We start from the raw sequence: 16846 nt of genomic DNA, 5'->3' as shown, positions 1-16846 counted from the left end.
CAGTGCACTGATGTCTCTTTTTCTGACGTAAGATCTGAATTTGGCCATCCTTGAGTATGCTCTTACCAACAAAGGGTGTGTTGTACTTGTGCTCCAGCTGGTGTGAAATCTTAAAAAGAGCTGAACCCTAGGTCTGTGGGGTTGTCCACCCGGACAGCCCTAACTAGATCTGCTTACAAATCTTAGCTGCCGTGGAAAGGGATGGTGTACACAGCCCTAGAGAGGACTCGGAGCCATCTCGTGTGTTTAATATTAGCACTGTGAGATTGCTGCCTTGTGTATCTAGGAGAATATACAGAACAGTGCAGTGATCTCTTCTTGTTATTGGTGACTGTGGAAAAGCTTGGCTGCAAACCAAGGGAGTGCTCAGGGTTCCTCACCCCTTGAAGGTGTAGTGAGTATAGCTAGCATTCTGGGTGCATATCTAAGGGGAAAAATCAGGTTCTCTAGAGGTACCAGGCTCCAAAACAGCCTCCTCTAGGGTATACGTCTAAACCTGCATTATAATACAATTTGTAGAGCTGCCACTTGAGATTGAATTGGTACCCAAGATTATGGCTGACTGGACCTGGAGATATGATGTCCATCACAGAAAACTATGCACCACTCTGTTGGCTGTACAGCTGTGGAAATCTTTAGGTGGACTTTTTTAAAGGAAGTTGTAGAAACTCAAGTGGGTGATATTAATCTCAAGTGAACACATGATCACTTGAGATGCATGCTGGTATGTTTTTGAGCCTCCCGGAGAGTTCTGGACTTGCTGAAGTGAGCAACTGAATTCCAAGACCAGTGTCTCATCATCAATTCCTTCAAAGAATCTTAGTCATCAATGTTGTATATCCATTTCCGCATTGCACTTAAGAGGTTAACAGAAATCTAAGGATATTCACAATCTTTTTTCCAAAAAGGGTGATATGAAAATGGCACGTATTCAGTAAAATCATTCCCTGTGGCTGCTTAGGTTACCTTTGAAATAAAAGCTTATGCTTTGTCAGTACCGTGGAGCTGTTGGCTTGCTACAAATTCACGTTGCTGTGTCCTGCAGTGTCATCTGCCCATTCCACTAACTATCAGCACCAATGCCACTGTGGCTGAGTAAAGAGGATTCTGATCTATTTTGTGGATGAAGAGAAAGGTTGGCTGTGCTCCACTGTTGGTATTTATCAACTAATGTAATCAAGCTTTAATGTCAAAAATCTGCTGTTGATGCTTTACTTACAACGATATGAAATGGATTTTATCTTAAAACAAACAAACAAGGAATTATTTACACAATGCCATCTGTATTATGTTGTTTTATGCAAGTGTCCAGATGTTAGGAAGTAACAGGTTGAAATTTTTTCAAGTAAGGAGCAAAGTTCTGAGGTGAATATCTCAGTAGTTTAGCTGTTTAGCACTTGCCCCAGCCTCCAAGCAGAATAGTAACTAAATGGCACAGGTGAGCACATCTGCAACGCTTCAACAGGAGGCAAAAGTTGTAGAAAGATGCAGTTAGTAATCCTTTATAGATAGAACTTTTTAGAACTGAATTATGTGTTTTAATGGCAAGATGATCAATATTTTTCTTGCTTCTGTTTCTCTAATGCAGCATTCTGCAAAAGAATTAAGGTAAGTCATGGAGAAAATTTTGTTCTTATTGCATGACTTGTTTATCGTGGATATGGGAACAAAGATAGCTTCAGAAATGAATGAATGATTACTGGTTTGACAGAGCTGTTGTACATAAAAGGAACTTAAACTGTATATTCTTGTTTGATGAGAAAAATATTACTTTCACTAATTCTCATACTTTTTTTCTGCCTTGGGACAGAGGGCAGATTTTATTTATTTATTTTTTCATAGATCTGTGATTGGATTTTCAAATTTGATTATTTTCAAATCAGTCATTTCAGATCAGGTCATTTAACAGCTTAGTAGGCACTATTCCCACAAATTAGGTCTTGAATGTCTGTTAGGCATCTTGATGAAGCATGGGTATACAAGAACATCTACTGATGCCTGATAAAATGAATTTAAAAAGACAGGTTGAAATATGGACCATGTATGTTTAGGAATATGTTTGCATGCATCATGAGAGTGAAAAATGAGAGAACATACATTGTAGCATCCTGGGAGTAGAGGCTTAATTTTAAATCGTCTGAGATGAAGAATAGTTTAGTAGTCTTTTACACAGCTTTTGTTTTGTTGTCTCTATTTGGGCATTGCCTAATGTGCAGAGGAGAGTTACAGTAGTTCTGGTGGTGCGTGGCACTGGGTTATTCAAAATTCCAGGCCACAAAAGGGAGCATGTGCTGGGGGCCGGCAGTGAACAGTGCATGCTTGGAGCAGTAGTGAAGGTGTTGGATTGTCTGGAAGGGCACCACGGAAAAAGACTTTGCTATGTATATCTTCCATTGGAGCAAATAGATAGGTAGGCAAAGTCATACGTTGTTAAACATTCTAATGAGAGACCCTCTGAACCTGAGGACAGCAACCTAAACTGATTTATGTTTTTAGAGACACAATTATTTGAGTAGTTACGACTTTAAGTTAACATTTCTTGATGTATAACATAGAAACCTGAGAAGCTTGTTGTTTGGTTTATGTAGTTCTATGGTAGTGTTAAAAATTGGCTGTAAAAAGACTCTTATCTTTCCTATTTTTGTAAGTGTAATTCTTGCCTACTGTTACAAAGGTAAACAAAATGTCTTCTTTTGACAGCTCTGGGAGAGGTGCAGTGAGTTAGCGAGTTCCCACCAAGCCAAGCAATGATTTCTGTATAAAGGGTGCCGAAGATTTCTTTTGCCTCTGGTAAACTTAGACACTAAAACTGGGAATGAATTTAATTGTACACCAAATTTGGATGGTAGTTTATCCTTTACTTAAAAATTACACCAAATGCATAGTGGAAACGTGTTGAGAGAGAAATTAAAAGGCAAAGTCTGTAAGAGTAGGGCTTCAGTCGTACATTTATACTTTTATACATTTGGCTCTGACAGGAGAGCCTTGCAGCACCAGCAACTCTGCAAGGGGCTGCAGAGGACCACTGACCCCCCCAGAGTACTACTGTTGTCTTGGCCCAAGAGCCCAAGCATGCAGAGTGCTGAGAGCTTGGCTGTCTTTCAGCAGGATTGCACACATAACAGTGGAAAGAAGACCTTGGGAAGCAATAAAAGTAGAAGTTGGGAAAACAAAATGTATGTAGGGCACAAGTATTTGATTTTCCAGCTTGTGCGGTTTGCTTTGTAGTGAGTTTGCATCCTGTGGGGTTTGTCTTGTTTGTTTGTTTTTAGACTTCTGCAGTCCCTTCATGTCCATTCATTCTCCACATTTAGGACTGAGGATACAATGATTACCACTAGGGAAGCGTGGTGAAATTATACCTTGCTGAAGTAATTCTTCTGGGATTTATTCTGCTTATTCTTTTGTGTGTGATATAATTGCACTCAATAACGGGGGCATTCAGCTTGAACCTGTGTTTACAAAACTTGTTTTGCTCTGTGTAATTATAAATTTGGTTAAATGACTAATACTAGGAGTCAGTAATTGTTATGGCATTGTTTAAATTATTTTCAGTTCCTTTTTGCCTCCTGAATACTTAAATACAAATCCTCGTTAATTAGCCTGATTTTTTTGAAATGATGTAATTTAATATTTTGAGATTTAATCTAGAAGTTATGCAACTTTTGTGCAACACTAGTAAAGAACTTCTAGAATCATATCTAGGATATGATAAAAGATAAATATTATCCAATTTCATGATTTCTGGTCTTCAAATCTGACTGTTCAACCTCAAGAGGGTACTGGAGTCCTTCAGAGAACAAATACTTCTAACATCTCTCATTTGACAAACTGAGAGAAGTATGTAGTTTTCTGTTCGTAAGAAAATCAATCAGTTGGATCTTGTGGGGGGGGGGGTGTAGGGGAATGTTAAAAACATGGCAGACTCTCCTGTTGTGCATGAGTTGCTGGCTTGTTGGGCTTCAGCACAGCTTTCCATAGGTCCTACCTACTTCATTTGCAAATACAGTGGAACATGGTGCCATTCCTAGGGGAAGCCATCATGTCTGACTGCTTCAGTGCCCAAAGTGAAGATGGTGCCAACGGTTTTATTTCACATTAGTCTGAAAGAGATCTTGTCATCGGATCCACTTGATCTATTCCTATTAGTTTGAACCAGCTCTGGGGTATAAACCTCACAGCCCAGCAGGTTGGGTGTGAAGTGACTACAGCATTTCTTCCTTACTTTAGATTAATACTTTCAAATATTCTTTTGTTTTGTTTAGCTGAAGAATAGAGGGATGGCCACCTTCTGTTTTGATTATAACCCTACAAATGAACATCAAGTAACTGGACAAAGGATCATACTGTACCCATGTCATGGCATGGGGCAAAATCAGGTAAGATTCTTGTTTTATTTTCATTTTGACTAAGGCTATGATTGTAATGTAAAAAATATGGTAAAAGTCATTGCAGTAGGACTTAAAGAATATGTGGCCACAGTGACATAAACTTATATATATAAAATTTTGATTCTCTCACTGGATGCTTTAAATTTTTGTCACGTCTTGAGGTCAGACGTAGGGTAAAATGTGAAAGCAAAAGAGAAGTATAATTCATAGGAAAATAGTTCTTACAGGGTGACATTTTTTAAGTCCTTTGTTTAGCTAGCAATAAAAGATTAACTGAATTTACTGCAAAGGTATCGCATCTCTTGGTATTAATACTCTCTGCTGATGGTGCGATACATTTGTGTTCCTGTGAGAGATACCAGACTGTGCAGAAATGCTCTCAGAGCTGTGCAATCAGTGCTCCCTCTGCTGGCATCCAGGCAGCAGGAGCAAGGAGAAGGGGAGAAACTACCTGACTGTAATATAAATGGATAAAAGAATATACGAGATGGCACGAGACTGTTAGTACTTCGAAGCTACCGGGAAGGAGCATGAAACAAGCCGACCTACCACTGGAGACCTCTTTAGTGGCACGGGGACTCAACACGGGAGCAATGATACCAGTTGGCAAATAGGGGCATGAATAGGGGTGACAGGTAGTAGCTGCAGGAGAAAAAGTGGACAGCAAGCAGAACTGTGGGTGTGAGAACAGGGAGGCTGAAGTATGACAAGATGTAGAAGCACAAGTGAGATGGGAAATGGAAGTCAGGATTGCTGATCTTGCACCTTCTTTTTCTGCCTCACAAATAGCCAGGAAACCTACCAGCAGGACATTTCTCTCCATTTCTTTCCTGTCTCACTGCCCTTTTGACAGTCGTTCTTTAAAGGTAACAAGCTGCTCCTGGTGGTGTGAATTCCTTAGCTCAGTTGGCAGGTGACAGTGGCAGGACTGAAACAGTCAAATCTTCCACATGCATGTCCACTGCTGTCAGCTGATGGAACTGATGGTGGCAAGGTTGGTCATCCTCTAGTTGTATCAACATTAAGGAGAGCAAAACATGTCAACAGAGAGTTTCACAGATGTTTTCTGACAACATGCAACACTTAACTTCTTTTTTTCTCCTTGAAAGGGAATCTGCCATCCTAATCCCAAGCTCTGCTGCCTGCTCTCTTCCAGTCTGCTCCCATCACTCCACTCATAACCGATATACAGCTTTAGCAGCAAACCCTCATTACAAAGCTTCACTCCAGTCCCCTGCCCTGCACCACATAGAATCATAGAATAGTTAGGGTTGGAAGGGACCTTAAGGATCGTCTATTTCCAACCCAGCTCCAGTTCCTCCACTCCATTTAAAACTTTCTTTTTGATGCTGTCTGGCTCCCAGTCTTACTTTAATGCTCTAGCTCCCTCTCTTTCTTCACTTATTCATGGAATCATAGAATGGTTTGGGTTGGAAGGGACCTTAAAAATCATCTAGTTCCAACCCTCCTGCCATTGGCAAGGACACCTTTCACTAGATCAGGCTGCTCAAAGCCTCATTTCTCCCACCAGTTACTACACATGCTAGGTCAATTTTTGCTCCTTTCTCTGGCTAGCTCCCATTTTTAATCCTCTAGTCTTCTCCCTTCTCATCTCTTCCTCCAGTTGCAGAGTTTGTTTCATCAGTCATCGCTTTCTTCCTCAAATAGTACCCCCTGCTACGCGTTTACACTGTCTTGTGGTATAAAGGAATGATGTTTATTCTCCAGAGTACAGCTCAGTAGAGTTATTCTCCAAAAACATCGTGATAGGATTTCACATTAATGAAGGTTAACTTGGTCAGCCATATGTGTCTTACAGTCCAGTACACCCATACCCATCCGCTGGCATGATATGCTAGTAGCAGGTGGCTGTTTATGTCGGGAACAACTGCAAAAGCTCTTTTTACTGGAAGCAGTTCTCCACTTAAAGTGACCTCTGAATATCTGTGTGCACTGTGCCGAGAGGACAGAGCTCTGTGCTCTCAGTTATTTATAAAGTCCAGCACCTGCTCCCATTTTTTGTCTCTGTAAGCAAAACCACTCTCAGAAAACAGAGATCACTGGTAATTTGTTGCTATTTTTCCTTGAATCCATGGCCTAAGGGAGAGTATTCCCTTTAGTCCTTTTCATTTGCGATTTTTTGGTTTGGTTTGGTTTGGTTTGTTTTTTTTAAGTAGTAAGGGTGCTGATGTTTTGTGGAAGTCTCTGCCCCAGCAGATGAGAATGAAAGGCTTTGAAATTCAACACCAATAAAGCCCACTGGCCTTCTGGGTATAGCTGGGAAGCAGCGCAGAGGGCACCAACATGATGGCAGGAAGCTGACCCGATGTGGTAAGAGGATGGGAAACCACTGAGCAGCCTGCTTTGTTTAACAGTAGCCCATCAATATTCCCATTAGCAGCTGATAGATTTGAGGCAAAGAGCTTAGCAAAGCCCTTGCGGTTTCTGTAAAAGGGATATCAGACCTGGTAACCTCCCTGCTGGTTCTGTTCATCAAGTGTAAACTTCTTCCCCGCACACAGAAGCGCAGTACCCAAACACAGAGAGGGCTGGGAGTCTGTTTCAGGGTCTTGTGAGGCAGCAAAAATCTGCTTCCATCACTTGTACCACAGAGCTCTGGTACAGCTGGGACATATCCCATCAATTGCCCAGAAGCAGTAGGCGCTAGGTAAAAGGTTTCATCAAGTTTCCCTTAAGGGAATCTACTGGCTTTTTGAAGGAAAGTAATGCAGTAAGGCTACTAGTTACTGGGCCATGGGTCAGATTGAGAATGCTTGCTTTCTGCCCACAGAACCCACTGGGCAAGGAAAGAGCACTAAAAACCACTTCAGCTTTTGAGGAGGAAGATATTTATCTCATGTGTTACTGGAGCGTGAAAAAGCCCGAAACCTGAAGTATTTATTCCATTTGAAGCAGTATAGGGTAAAGAACTGTATGATGTTAATTGGGCAAGGATGTAGGAGTGCTTGGTTGGTAATACTATAACCACAATCCTTAATGGTACCCAGAAATTAACCATTTTAATTGCACTGCTCCTCCAAAATCTGATACAAGTCCTTGAAAGGCTGTTCAGGAAAGATGTCAGTAGTGAGGAGTGCTCTGCCCTTGTAGCTGCCTCACCTACTCTTGATGCATTTGGAACAATCAGCAGCTCACAGGCTTTCACTGATAGTGAATACAAATTGCTAGAAAGAATTGTTATTTTTTATAAACTCAGTAATGACCAAGGCTCTTCATATGGCCTTTGAAAAATTGGCAGCTGTAAAGAAGTGTCCATCCAGACACAAACAAGCAGGAGTGAAGCATTTTCTTTGTTCATGAATCATACACTTAAATTGAGTGTCCTTACAGCTTGCTGTGGTACCCGAAGTAGCAGGCTTTCCATATGCCAATCAGACACCTAACCTGGGAACTAAAGCCTGAAGGCCAGGGGATAGCCCCTGCCTATTAGAGTAAATAATGATAATAATAATAATGCAAATATTATCACATTTGACTTTTGTTGCTAATGAGATATTTCTGGTATAAAGCAAATGTTGTAAAGGTAGTGCAGCCTACATCATAGAAACAGGTCCCAGCAATAGATTTCAGTCTTCTGGGTGTTATGTGAGCAGGCAGACTTCAAACTTGAAGTTGCTTTCTCAAAACACTCACTTTCCTTTGCAGCATCACAAATGAATGATGGTGAACAGGTTAATTCTTGGGGGGTCACTTGCGTCACTGCCCAAAGAAAAGCCATGGGGCTCCCCAAGCTGTTGCAGTGGATGGCATTGGTCTGTGTACCGCTGCAACAGTCACCTTGGCAGAGAAATTCCTGATCGTGATAAGAGGAGCGGCACAGGAGATTTCATGAAACAACTACCATGAAGATAGTCTAGATCAGAGATCTTACACCTGGAAATGGATGACTGCAGGCATTGTAATCACACAGTCCTGTTTACACTATAATTCCACTTCCAGTTTTCTTTCAAGGTTAATCGGCCTTGATGGTTGTTAAGGAGGGTTTTGTAGTAAGTTCAAGAATATACAAGATTTCTGAATTGGTACAGCCCCCTTCACAAAAACTTACAGAGTCTTTCTCTGGGGGTGAAACAAAACAAAGGAGGATTCCTTCTGTCCTTCATCCTTTTATTGCCTTCCGCTATTGCAACTATACTATTGGTAACAAGCAATTTTCTGATGTGCATAAAACTCCCCTTTACCCTACTGAGTGTAATCTAAATCAGATCTAAATACACATCTGTGCACTATAGTCATCTAAATTATTTACAAGTAAGCTAAATACAAACAGCTCTCAAGCTCTGCTGCTCTTTAATGAAGTCCAAAATCTGGCAAGTGTCCATGATAAATATAAAAATTTTAAGGAAGTCTTCAGCCATAATTGCTACAAAAGCCAAGATGTTTTAGAGCCTGTTCGGAACACCTCTGTAGAATATTGTACGACAAGCAAAGACAGTAAATTGTCTTCAGTTAAGTTCTGTTCATGTTTAAAAGCAGCTATAGCTGATTTGCTCCAAATAATATCTTAAAATGTTACATAATAAAATGTTCATCACCATGCATTCTGAGTACTTTGTAACTGGAAATTAACCTTGACCAAGCTGCATTTTGAACTATGCAGTGAGCCACTTCTTAATTAAAGGTAACATTGTTTTGTGACAACTGATTTAAAAGGCATAATGTCAGGCTATAAACTGGTTTCTGTCCTATTTTTAAGGGTGATCAGAATGTGAAAGTCGAATGTTACAGTCAAATTTTGTAAGGTCCTTAATGCTGCAAAGTCTGTTTTCCAGGGTATTTATTCAGCATTTCTTACATTTTACTACCAGAGTAAAGCAATGCTGTGGTGAGATTAATTTCCTGTAAAATAGTAAGCAAATGGCAGCAGTTAAGGTTCCTTGAATATTTTTGGCAGAATTTCTCTCCACAATAGCAACTTTAATATGTGAATTTAATTATAGTATCCTAGTATATCTTCCTTATAAACGCTTTCTTGTGTACATATGAAATGACTCTTGCCCTTTATTTTTTCTCTTGGGTTTGTAGTTTTTTGAGTACACATCCCATAATGAAATACGCTACAACACCCGTCAGCCAGAAGTCTGTGCAGCAGTTGATTCAGGGACCGACTACTTGACAATGTACTTGTGTCAAGAAGATGTCAAAAGTATTCCTGAAAACCAGAAGTTTGTTTTCAGAGAGGTAAGTATTTCTGCTTAGTTTTGAGTCTGGCTTTTTTGGGAGCTGGGTGGAAGGAAAGTTGTCAAGGTTTTTTTCTTTTACTGCCTACACATCATGCAGGCCACAACTTTGGCATAGATCTCTGGGAGAAATATGCTATCTTGTTTTTTAATATCTGAACATAGAACGAGGGTAGCAGCAGCGTGCGGGTGAAGAGTATGCCAGTCATGAAAAATAGGAAGATAAGAGGAAGGCAGGCACCCTTCTTAACCTCAAAGCTGTTGGGAACGTTAGCAGACATATTTATTTTCCCTGTTCACATCTAGCACTTTCTGCGACCTGCTCAGTTCTCTCTCTCATACCTCACTGCTACTGTCTTTTGAGAACTGATTTGCCTCCTTCCCCAGCCATTCGCACAGCTGGCCTACTTCTGCTCTCCATTCACGGACTTCTTTTATTTTCCAGTAATTACACCATCATTTATCCCTGATACTTCACTTACTACCATTACTTTATTCTCTTCTCTGCTTTAGAGCAGCTGTTTCTTCTCCTCTGCAAAACATCTCTCTTGATCCTCCCCATGAGCATCAAAAGTGCTCCCTGAGCTTTTCTGCCGTGTAATGCACAGTGGTATAATTTGATGCATCATCAAAAAATACCTTCTGCGCTACTCCTGCCCCTGCACACGACACATCTTGCTGGATATGGGGACTCAGCAGATCTGTACCTCTCTTCTTCAGCCTTAATGCCTACTCCCAAAGGGGAGAAATACTGGGAAGTATGGAGTATGTTAATAAACATAACGTGATCTTTGAAAACCTTGTATTTAGTAGTTTTTAATCTCTGAAGGAGTTCCTGGCTGCCTGAGAAAAAATAAATGGGATGAAAAATGATGGCCTTGGTCAGGTTCTAGTGTGTTATTATTTGGCTAAGGAAAAGGTCACATAATATATCAAAATGGTATATTTACATAATGTATCTGCATAATGCATCTAAATTCTACAGGCTCCATGGTTGACAAATGTCATGCTTAAATACTACCACCAGTGATAGGAGGCAGAGTAAATTCTAAAGAAAAATATGAAAACTATAGTCCATTCACTAAATCTAGTCCAGACTAAAGCTCAAAATGATATTGCTGCGCAAAGGAAAATATTTAAAAGGCTGACTTTATAAATGATGTTTCATTTTTAATACTGACTTCTAAAAAAAAATTTTCAAGGTCATATGCATTAATCCCAAATATGACACACATTGAGTGAACCTCAGTCACTTTGGGAAATAACTGAGAAAATACAGTTTTGGAAGACATCTGTTTCCACTAGATTCCTAACCATTAACTTTTAAAATAATTCCCAAAGTTTCAGATGCTAAATCCTCTTTTTCTCATTTGTGCCTGTATGTGATTTGAACGTACTGATTACTTTGATTCCTTCTCTTCTTTTGCATTAAATCAAAATCACCAGTCCCCATCTTTCAAGGCAAGTGATGGGTGAGGTGTCAGTACTACATTTCTCTTGCTTTGTGCAGAGAAGTGTCAGACGCTGGAAAAGGTCCCCTTATAGATGTACCATAATCAAAAGACTTGGAACAGCCTTCCCAGCAGCCTGGAAAGAATTAAATTCTTATGGGCACCAGGTCAAAAATGAGTGAGGCAGAATATTGATTATTCCACTCAAAAATTTGAATTATCACAGATGTAAACAGGAAAGTCATTCAGCAGCTATGCTTGTCAGCGAACCCATGAGCAAGCACACACCGCTGGGCATCAGGGACTGTGGCTTGAGGCGCAATTAGTGCGGCACTCCTGACAAGGGAAGAGCAGACTTTCAGAGGATTTCAGAGGATTATGCTGAGAAGCAGAGTGTTGGCATTTTTCTTTTGAAGCCATCAAAGGCTTTGGAATGGTTACATGTGGGAATGTCACCTGGGCCAAAGGAAGGATCTTCTAGTAGGGCAGTTCTCCATTGCTGCCTATGCCACCATTTTTGCGGTGTGTTATCCTAGTTGACAGCACTCCCAGATTGGAGCAAGCTACATGAACTGGAGATGAAATGTTCCTGGAGACTTGTAATAGGAGGCCTTGAGGCCTCAAAATATGTTTTCTGGGGCATCTGATCGTGGAGGCCTGTCAGACCTTACACCTCTGAGGCAGATGGGCTGCCCTCCAGCAAAGTGAGTGAACGTCACACATCTGCAGGCAAGGGGTATACTTAAGATTATTTTGTCTTTGCCAATAAAAATATATTCTGTGAAGAAAGAGGATTTTTTTTTTTTTTGCTAAAAATATAATGAACATCTGCACTTAACTAGCAGCATTTACATTTTACTTATAAGATGTGCAATAAGTTAGTGAATTTGGGTAATGCCTGTACTTAGCTTTGATTTTCTCTGCCCATATTCTAGTGCAGTAACAAAAGGCAATGAAAGTGAATGAAGTTAGCACATCCTTTACAGGCACAAATTACTCTGAAACGATATCAATATAAGTTTAAAGGCAGCGTCTTTTGATAAAGTTTCAGACATATTCAAGTTAGGCATTTTGGCTTCACTGCATGGCCCCAGGAGAAGGATATGTGTGATACTTATTATGAATGTCTTCTGTTACTTTTAAAACACAGTGGTATGCCTGTAATTGTTAAGACTTGAAATGCAAAAACTATTTCTCCCTTTTGTAGGATGGTACTTTGTTTCATCTACACACCCAGAAGTGTGTACAAGCAGAGTCAAATGCGTACAATGGTAACCCAGCACCATTATTACGACCGTGTACCGACTCAGACTACCAAAAGTGGTTCTTCAAAGAAAGAAGTTGATCCAGATGTCATCTAGAATATAGCTGAATATGAAAATGTTCTCTTTCTAGTCAGCAGTTAGTCAGCCTTCTGAGAATCACATAAGTGATATATTTTTGTATGAAATGAACTGTCATTAGTTTACAAGCCTCGAATTTCATTTTCTGGAGCATTAAAAAGCGCGAAGCATTGAGAGCTATGTAATATAAGTGCTGTGGTTTTATCATGCCACAGAATCTACTCCTCTTCTTTTCTCTTTATTTGGCAGCTACATAACAGCTTCTGAAGTGTCTTAGGTTCTTTTCACAAGTGACAATATATTTTTTAATCTACTGTGTGAAAGTAAGGCAGTCAAAATAATTGCACTAATGTTATCTGCCAATAACTTAAAATGTTTTATTTTTCTACTAAAACATTCTGCAGTTGGGTCTTTTAACAGATATTAGTTAATAATTCTTCTCGTCTTTTAAACACCAAGAAGGTAAATGTAGGCCAGATTCTGTCCTAAGTGAGTACTACAAAAGCCTCACTGAAGACAGTGTGGATTTGCACGTGAAGGCAGAGTAGGTCTGCATGTTTTTTGCACAAATAACAATATAGATGCATACAAATTGCACATGCTTGACAATTCTATACCTTAAATGTTGCCACAATTTTAGATGCTCATGGCACTCGATGAGTTTGTAATCATGCTTAAATCTGGTTTGGCATTTTCTCATCTTTTTTAAAGAAATAAAGACTACAATATTTAAAGTTGATGGTCTGGGACATATGGATTTAGCTACGCAGCTGTGTCACAGATTGCATGACTTTAACATTATGTGGATTTTCAGCATGCAGCAAACTCAAATCTAAGAAATAATGGTTCATATAAAAGCAATTACATAAACATTGGCTTGCAACTGATTGATATGATATTCAGTTGATACTAATACAAAAAGAGTTGTCTTTGAAATGCAACTTGCATTTTGTCTGGAAACTCCGTTTCTGTTAAATTGGTCATGTCAACACATTGAAAATCCCTATGGGGTTTTAATCTGCAGCGGTACAAGAAGTTTTCTTCAGTTGTGTATGGGATCTGCCTTACCCAGTCTGACAAGTAGTGTGTATAGCAATACATTGGTTCATTGACCATCACCATTACAATGTTGAGTTTCAGCTCATAAGGAAGGTTTCTTTCTGTATCAGCTGGAATTACGATTATGTGTAGAATCATGAAGATTTCAACATTTTTTCCCTCAGAAGTCTTGGCATCTGTCTTGATTAGTTTTGGATGTATTCTGTTATTTGCCTTTGTTCATGTTTTCTATAAAACTGTGCAGCCTTTTCTTTGAATCCTCATAAGCCGATGCCATTTTGGCATACGTATTTATATGATAGGGTGTGGGGGGAGGGTTTCTGCCTGTAGGGGATGCATATGTACATTCTTCCGAGGTCTTTCTAAACCTGGTGGTGTAAACCGTGTAGATGGAATTTTTTTGTGAGCACCTTTAAAGTTTTGTCTCTGTGGGCTGGACTGATGAAATTGATACTAGAATTAATAAAATACTTTGTGATTCAGTAGAGTGGAACTGCCGTAAATACAACTATGGGTTTTGGTTTTTTTTCTTATGGCCGCTGGTTTTACCTTTAATCATTTTGCTGATCTCTTAGGCTCTGGTCCCTGCAGCATTTGGGAGAAGATGGCTTCATTTTATGGTCTCTGAAGCTAGCACCAGTGGTGTATGCTTTGTGGAGCCACAAATCAAAGATATGTGGCTACATGAAAGAATTGTGGGTGCTCCAACAACACAGCAAGGTTCCCCTATTCATTTCTGTTTTGCTTTCTTGTCTGTTGATTGAATTACATTAGTAAGTTAATGAGAGCCCAGCTGCTACAATTGTAGATGACAGTCTCATAGATCTCCACGGTCAATGAGGTTTTCTTAGTTTTGGGACTTAAAGACTTCATCATCAGATGGTGGTATGCAAGTAAGACTTAGTAATTGAGAATTATTTTCCATACAGCTTCCCAGTCTGCACTTGCTTAGAGGGAAATATTGATGTTTTGGGCTTCTGGTTACATGCCAGCTGAGCTTTTTCATTTACCAGCTAGCCTGGGTTGAATATTTGCTAGGCAAACACACTTATGTTGGGTTCAAATGCAGACACTGAACATAGCAATGTCACCAGCTTGCTCCCCCTATGTTTGGCTTGTAGTCCATCTACTTACCATTTTTCTCTTTGATATCCTTTTCTCCTTCTTAGCTCACTGGAACTGTCTTAATGTCTGGCTTCAGGTTTGGAGGGTGAAGTACTCTGAGTCACAATTCATATCTTCAAACTTCCTTTTGTGGGAGGTCAGGGCTATCTGCTAAGGAATGGACTGTAGTCTTTGGGCTTCTCCTCAGCAGAGAAGGGGATAGATGCCTCACGGAAATGGAAAAATTGGAGGACTTCAGTCACAAATCAATACTTCATCTGGTTCTGGCCTCCTAAGGCTCTCTTTGAAAATGAGAAACACTTTCCACATGGTCCAAATCAAGATCATTCCTTTCTTTGTATTCATTGTCCTTTTATATTTAGAGCTATGTGTTTCTTTTCCCCTTTGCCAACTGTCTGAAGCACCCATAAAACCAAAACTTGCAACTCAAGCTTGTTGATAATCTTAGATTAAAATAATGGGATAATGGCAGCTCAAACTGGGAAATCTCAAGGGTCCTTCTTCCACTTTGTCCCAACAGTCTGTTCAAAACAAGAAAGGACTTTTTTTTTAAATACAGAAAGATCAGCTGAACAAATTGTTCTAAGAAGGTGTCTCAGTGCACAGTATGCCATATAAAATTCTAAGATAAGGATGAAGAAATCTGTCCTCCAAATGGATTTTATTCCTTCATCATTGTCTAGCTGTGAATACAACTGCTCCCATATTTACTGCCCTATTTTTAGAAGTTATATTGGAGCAGTGCGTTCTCCCAGGCTCCTTCCCTTCCCCTTATGTTCCTTGGACATCCCTAGGTATGGGACATATTTGGCACGGTTGAGGCACAAAGGATTAAACCAGAAGTATTTTGCTAAACTAAACTATACAAAATATTTCCCGATTTTCCATGTTCTTTGCTGAATACATCTCGTGAGAGGAATAGTAATATGCAAGGAGTCTTTAACCTTTAATAAATTACCTGATGGTAGTATCCCCAAATGAGAATCTGGGGTTGAAATTACCAAACTTTCTGATTTTAAAGAATTTTTTTTAGAAAAAGTAATTAAATTATTAAGAAAATGTCTATTTCTTAGTCTTTGTATACTGTTATTAAACAACAAACAAACAAACAAAAAGTTGCAATCCAGATTTCTGTCTGGTGCCTAATTCTTTACCATATTTCTTTGAAGTCATCAGGGAGCTATATTACCATTTTTTTGTTTTGTTTTGTTCTTCCACTGTTCTCCTTTCATTTAAACATTGTAGGTCTTTGATGTGGACTAGAACTTACTGGATTTTCAGTTCACTTTTCATTTTACTTAGTTCACTTTTCACAGAACACAGAGTATGGACTTCGCTTCTAAGAAATAACTAAGACCTCTGCATGTGCAGTCTTGACCAAATATGTATGATGGAGGACTGTTAGAGCTTGCGCAAACACCCTGGAACAACAGTCATCATTGTATACGCATCAGTCAGCATCGATTGGGAGCAGTATTTCTTGCTAGCTTTGCTGAAACAAAGACTCAAAACTGTGTTCAATTTTTATAGCAAGTGATAAGTTTACTGGAAGAGGGAATTCATGTTGATTGGTAACACCAGGACTGATGGGATTGTGCTCCTATTCCCTATATATGAAAACATGGACAGTTAGACAGTGACACTGCTGGGTTTGTAATTCACAGTCTGGTGGGTTTAAAGTTCATTTGTCTCTTAATGCCTTTAGATTGGGAGATTAATTTGAAGTTGAGCTTGTTCTGATACCCTGATAATAAGATGTAGCAGTCAAGATGTCTAGAGAAACTATAGGGTTAGGATAACACAGTTGTATAATGTGCTTATAACTCTGGGAGGTTTTGGCAGTGTTTGAGAATGCTGTGTGGGTTCATAAAAAAGGAAGAAATCTGACTGTGCTAGCACGTTAGCTGAGGTAGGTGGGAAAGTCCTTTGGAGGGAGGGAAGAGAGGGGTACTGGAGTTCCCCCAGTTTTGTCAGTTTAACTCCAACAGCTGTAGCTGGATTTGAATTACACCATTGCAGTATTCCATTTTCAGAGAAAAACAATTCTGAATGTATATGCAGAACAAGAATTACTATGCCTAGATCAACAGTTTTCAACCTTTTTTTTCAATACATTACTCACTGACATTTACATGAATAGACAAAGCTTGTTTAGACCAGCCCTAGTCAGCACCAGCAGGAATGATGTGGCTATAGATAACATTTTTAAAGGCTTCTAGGATTTCCAAAAGGGGTTGGAGACAAGAACAGGGCAAGACTTTCTCAGTGAGTTCTCT

At 39.6% G+C, this 16846-nt stretch overlaps 1 protein-coding gene across 2 annotated transcripts in view; it reads left to right on the top strand.

Moving 5' to 3' along the window:
• GALNT12 (polypeptide N-acetylgalactosaminyltransferase 12) overlaps positions 1 to 13728 on the top strand; it is a 49047-nt gene extending 35319 nt beyond the window's left edge. Inside the window, exons 8-10 of one of the 2 annotated variants that reach the window (XM_009563097.2) lie at positions 4266 to 4379; positions 9438 to 9593; positions 12251 to 13728. In XM_009563097.2, coding sequence (XP_009561392.2) covers positions 4266 to 4379; positions 9438 to 9593; positions 12251 to 12388 — 408 coding nt within the window. In that variant the 3' untranslated portion in view covers positions 12389 to 13728. The other variant, XM_054057394.1, reaches the window with a different exon arrangement.
• The last annotated feature ends 3118 nt before the right edge of the window (positions 13729 to 16846 follow it).

This window comes from Cuculus canorus, chromosome 2 (genome assembly GCF_017976375.1).
Source record: "Cuculus canorus isolate bCucCan1 chromosome 2, bCucCan1.pri, whole genome shotgun sequence".
In the NCBI taxonomy this organism is placed as follows: Eukaryota; Metazoa; Chordata; class Aves; order Cuculiformes; family Cuculidae; genus Cuculus; species Cuculus canorus.
Note: the sequence above shows the minus strand (reverse complement) of the source record. Positions and strands in the feature narration are given on the sequence as shown.